At 43.8% G+C, this 4,972-nt stretch overlaps 1 protein-coding gene across 2 annotated transcripts in view; it reads right to left on the bottom strand.

Annotated features, from left to right (window-relative positions):
• Nucleotides 1-659: 659 nt before the first annotated feature.
• The window catches only part of klf7b (Kruppel like factor 7b), a 55,623-nt gene continuing 51,310 nt past the window's right edge, over nt 660-4,972 (bottom strand). For both annotated transcript variants that reach the window (XM_070914813.1, XM_070914814.1), the window contains one exon: nt 660-794. In XM_070914813.1, the coding sequence (XP_070770914.1) occupies nt 743-794 (52 nt within the window). In that variant the 3' untranslated portion in view covers nt 660-742. The remainder of the gene's footprint in view (nt 795-4,972) is intronic.

Genomic DNA, 4,972 nt, shown 5'->3' with positions numbered 1-4,972 from the left:
GTGCACCGAAACACCCAGCGTCCGAGCCCTGGGTTCGATTGTCAGCTATGCTAGAAGTCAATCTGTACAGTCTCTCTCCTGCAGATTTGGCATTGTTGTTTTCTTCACATAGATTACTGGAGCTGACTGCGGCAGATGATGGTTTCTTATGTTCCGTGTATGAGAAACATTAAAAACAAAGAAAAAAAGTTGAGTATTTGATTTCAAAAGCCGGTAAAAGCACTAACAACTGACTATATGGATATTCAAAGTTTCCCCCACAGATCTATCTCCTCACCCAAAGTGACTTTATGGTCTAAACACACTGAATACAGAGAAAGAAAAAAGGCGGTGTAATGTTTCATCAAGCGAGTTAAGTATGTGTTGGTTTGGCAGTGTCCAAGCCCCCGGAACCACATGAGAGCAGCCAGGGTTCACCGGGATGATGCATTCAAAGACGGGTGTGTGGAGTGTTCACTATTGCAAGTGTGTGAGTGTGTAATTTTAAAGAAAAACAACAATCTAGTTACTCCTCGTTTTCCTCCAATCCCCGTCTCCAACGAGAGGGCCTTCAGTCCATTTGATCTCTACGGCCCTCTCAGATGGATGCCCTGCAGGCTTCATGGCCGCCGACTGGTTTATGGACGGGGTGAACGAGGCGGGCTGTTGGTAGCTCGACTGCCCATCTCTCTCTCCTCCTATTTCTCCTCCTCCTCTTTCTCCTCTTGCTTCTTCTCCTCTCCCCCTCCTTTTCTTTTTGCTCTCAGATGTGCCTCTTCATGTGCAGGGCCAGGTGGTCTGACCGAGAGAAACACCTGCAGACAGAAACACAGAAACCACGTCAGAAATAATAACCTAACATCCCCGATATGCATGAACAAGACAGGAAATAAGAGATAGGAAATGTTAAGGTGAAACTTTATTGATGCAAAGAAAATCAGGACACAGCAGAAAAAAATTTAATTTAAAGATAATTGAAATAAGAATAAAAGAGAAAACAGCTTACATAAATGTATAGAATTGCACAAAATAACCACAATATATCGGGCAACTGTTGCAGCTCAGTGCCACTGGCTCTGTGTATTAGCTGTGCATGGGCCAAACTCCCAGGACCCCTGAAATACCCACTGGCTCTGTGTATTTCTTGGGATCTCTCCATAATCTCAGGCCCCTTGAACTTCCCACCAGCAATGTGTATTTGCTGGATATGCTCCACACTTCCAGCCCCCCACCCACCCCCCCTTTACACTACACATTGACTCTGTGTGTTTGCTGGGAATGCTCCTCACTATCCACCATGTTTTTCACAAGTGAACATTGATGCTGTATTTTGAAGGTGGTGGGAACATCATATCAATGTCATACTTGCCATTCTGTTTGTTGGACAGCTAACTGACCTGTGATGCACGGTAGCTAGCGTTAGCCACATAAGCTAACTAGCTAGTGTTTGTTGAACATCCAACAGTGCTCTCTTTACTGTGTCTTGCCAGCCTTTTGGTTTAAACAGCGTTGGAACACAATGGATAAAGTCTGAATATTAGACATGCTTACTTGCTAGCTTTTAATACCAGCTTGAGTCAGTTAAGTGCTGGGGAAGATGTGGATACTTAAGTTCATAATATTGGTATTGCCCCACAAAAATGACCTCTGAGGTCCTGTGAGTTACCTAACAAGTGGTAACATGTCAAATTCTAATAGATTTCTCAGGCTGCCATAGATGTTTCTATAGAATATATTTTACTGAATGAGTATAGCCTACTGGAAAAGCTAAAGGTATTATTTCAACATGAAGCCAGAGAGAGAGACTGGCAGAATAAGCAGGAGCTCACAGCTTAACACACACATTGAGTAATGCAGAGAACTACAGAGATTTTCACTTCATTTTAAATGTACAGTGAATTTCAGTAGTTTTACGTCACTATGTCACACCAGCGAAACCCAGACGTAAAGACTTCAGGCTCAGTCACCTAAATATGACTCAAACGCGACCATAAATCACAGCCAGACCTCCACCGCTCTGCAGTCAGTCCTCAAGCTCTGAGTATAATACTATTGTAGAAAGCAATTAGATATGCATCGTGAACATGGACACTAACGCAGACAGGCTGGCACTACTTTCTGATGCCGGGCCATTTAACTCGGCAGTGACTGCACCTGGTGTGAGAGAGACATAAAACCAGGTGCTGGTGATGTATATTAAAGGAATCGCAAAGTCAAGAGTGAATTTTATTACACCATTGTGAGGACATTAAAGCTGAACATCCACAATAAAAGGAATCACAAATGATATGACTAAAGGAGAGGCAAACAAAATGTGGGTGAGAATAAAATGAGAAATTAAAAATTCAATTTGCCAGAGGCCCTATTCATTATTAATTAGTCAAGGCTATTCTATGCATGTGTGTGAGAGTCAGGCTGTTGTTCTATCCAGATACAAGCAGACAGAGCCGAACGCTCAATAGTACACTAGAAAGTTTGTTAATGTGGCAGAAGAAGCTGCCGATGCTTCTGCTGTGATTCATTCTCTTAATGTCAGTCTTCAGATCCTGCAGGAAACCTCGTTCAAACCACAGTAATTAGAGTGCAACTTCACATAGAGGCTGGCAAACAGCAAAGAAACCAGCTCCAGCAGAACTCCAACCAGCTGCCTGCAGATTAATGAAAGGTCAAGAGATTCAACTGTCTTTCCTGCTGCTTCGTGTTCGTGTTTCAGTGTGGACAGTGACTTTTTAGAAAACAAAAATAAAAACAGTGTGTGTTCATTCACGTCAGTTTTCAGATTTCAGCACATTACTTTGAACACGTGTGAGTCTACAGTTGAACTTTGTTCTCTCTGTGATCTAGTGTTTCCCCTCAACACGTAGTCGGCCACGTGGTACCTACTGTACACCTTCAACAAACTGTGTGTGTGTGTGTGTGTGTGTGTGTGTGAGTGTGTGTGTGGCTGGACAGATGGCCATGCCAGTTACTGTGTCACTGTTGGGGTGAGGAGCAGCCAGACCAGCTGGTACACCGCCACCCCCACCCCCCCCACTCCTCCTTCCCATCCTCCTCTTCTCCTCCTCTAAACTCTCCCTTTTCCTCCTCACTTCTTTTTGTCCTCCTCCTCATCACTCCTCCTCCTTCCAGCTCCATGGAAACATCAGGGGGTCCCCGCTTGATTAGGCAGGATTAATGACAGACTGCCGTGTGTGTGTGTGTGTGTGTGTGTTTCCCCAGGAGAAATTGTGTCAGATTGAACATTTCATCTAATGTTAACCTCTCCATGGCTGCCACTTTTTGCCATTCTCATGGTAATATTTGTTGGGCTCCACCCACCACAGATGTGTGTCTGTGTGTGTTTGTGTACTACTGTAAAGACTGAGGTGGATCTTGGCTATGTTAAGCATTTTTCCATCCATCTTGTAATTTGAGCATCAAAAGGCCTAAAGGGAATTACTGGAAATGTGAAAACAAGACTAAAGGTGCTTTCAGACAGCGAGCAGTTGCTGCTCGACAACATTTGTGTCCTGTATTTCAAATTGGCCGCCGGCTACCTCTGATCCTACCAGCCTGTACACCACCTACTGTAGTCTCATAATGCAGATAAATAGAGCTGCTTGTAGCTTAAAATAGAGGAAATGGTTAGCAATGGGACACAATTGATAATTAAATTTCTCTTCATTGATGTGTCCGTGTTTCATTCAGGGAACTCAGAAACCTGTACTTTCTGTCGTTGCCATAGTAATAAGGCGTGGCGGCAAGTTGAAAAGGTCGAACCATCATAAACTCTGAATAGAGCGACAAAGTTGTGGTCAGCCGCCCTCCCTCTCCTTGCCACTGCCGCCACCGTTGCTACCGTGTTTACATTGAAAACAATGGAGGTGATGGAGAGGCCACTCGCTTCTAAAACACCATGATTGTCTGCCCCAAATGTCATGGTAATCTGTCAAATACTGGGATATTTCACTCTGGACTAAAGTGGTAGACTGACCGACCGACACAGGTAAAAACACCTCAATGTGAAAAACCTTTTTCTTCTTGGCTGAGGTGGAAAACTTATTGATAAAGGAACGGTGTGATGAAGGCTGATGGAAACAAATCTCTTTAAATAAACAAATAATTCACTTCTGTCTGAGTTTTCTCTGTGTGTCTGTAAGGACTGTCACTTTTCAGAACTTTGAATTGGAGCTAGCGTATAACTCAACTCAACTCTTGTGTTGATTTTAAGTATTGCATGTGTTCTGATATGTGAAATTGTTTTTTTTTGTGTGAAACTGCTTGTGCTGCCGTCTTGACCAGGACTCCCTGGAGGAAGAGATTGAGTATCTCACAGGGACCTTGATGGCTAAATAAAGGATAAATAATAATAAAAAAAAAACTCTATGCAGACTTTGAAGTAGAAGTAGAGAGCCTCAGTTACGACAGTCTGTGTCGTTGTGTAACCAAGTGTGTCGTTGTTACGTCTGGACCTTTAAATGTTCGCGTGTGTCAATATGACTTGGCATCTAAACGCCTTTGTGTTCTATATGTATGTGTGTGTTGTTTATCTATGTACTGTGCTTGTGTGTGTGTGTGTGTGTGTGTGTGTGTGTGTGTGTGTGTGTGTGTGTGCCAAAACTGAGCTAATACAGCCCCAGCCTCTCAGCCAGGATTAGAAGCTTCCAGCGGGTTTCTGGAGGGTTTTATGTCTAAAATCCAAACGAGAGGGAACCCACAACAGCCAATTACACTCTCTCTAGGGCAAAAGTGTGTGTGTGTCTTTGTGTGTGTGTATGTGTTCATCAGAAAGGTAGTGCAGGCACACACACACACACATACAGAGAGAGTGTATGTTAAAGTGGAGCTGGCATCTGGTGCCACTCAATTAGCCGCGACCAGTCTGCCAATAGCCAGAATCCATTTAACTGCCAGCACAGGGGCATGAAAAAGCACACACACACACCCACGAACACGACCACACACTCTACCTTGAGGACCAAACACCAAAGACGAGATGATGTGACTTCCCCGG

The sequence above is a fragment of the Enoplosus armatus genome, chromosome 11, assembly GCF_043641665.1.
Source record: "Enoplosus armatus isolate fEnoArm2 chromosome 11, fEnoArm2.hap1, whole genome shotgun sequence".
Classification (NCBI taxonomy): domain Eukaryota; kingdom Metazoa; phylum Chordata; class Actinopteri; order Centrarchiformes; family Enoplosidae; genus Enoplosus; species Enoplosus armatus.
The sequence above is the reverse complement of the archived record's forward strand: the minus strand, read 5'-3'. Positions and strand labels throughout refer to the sequence as shown.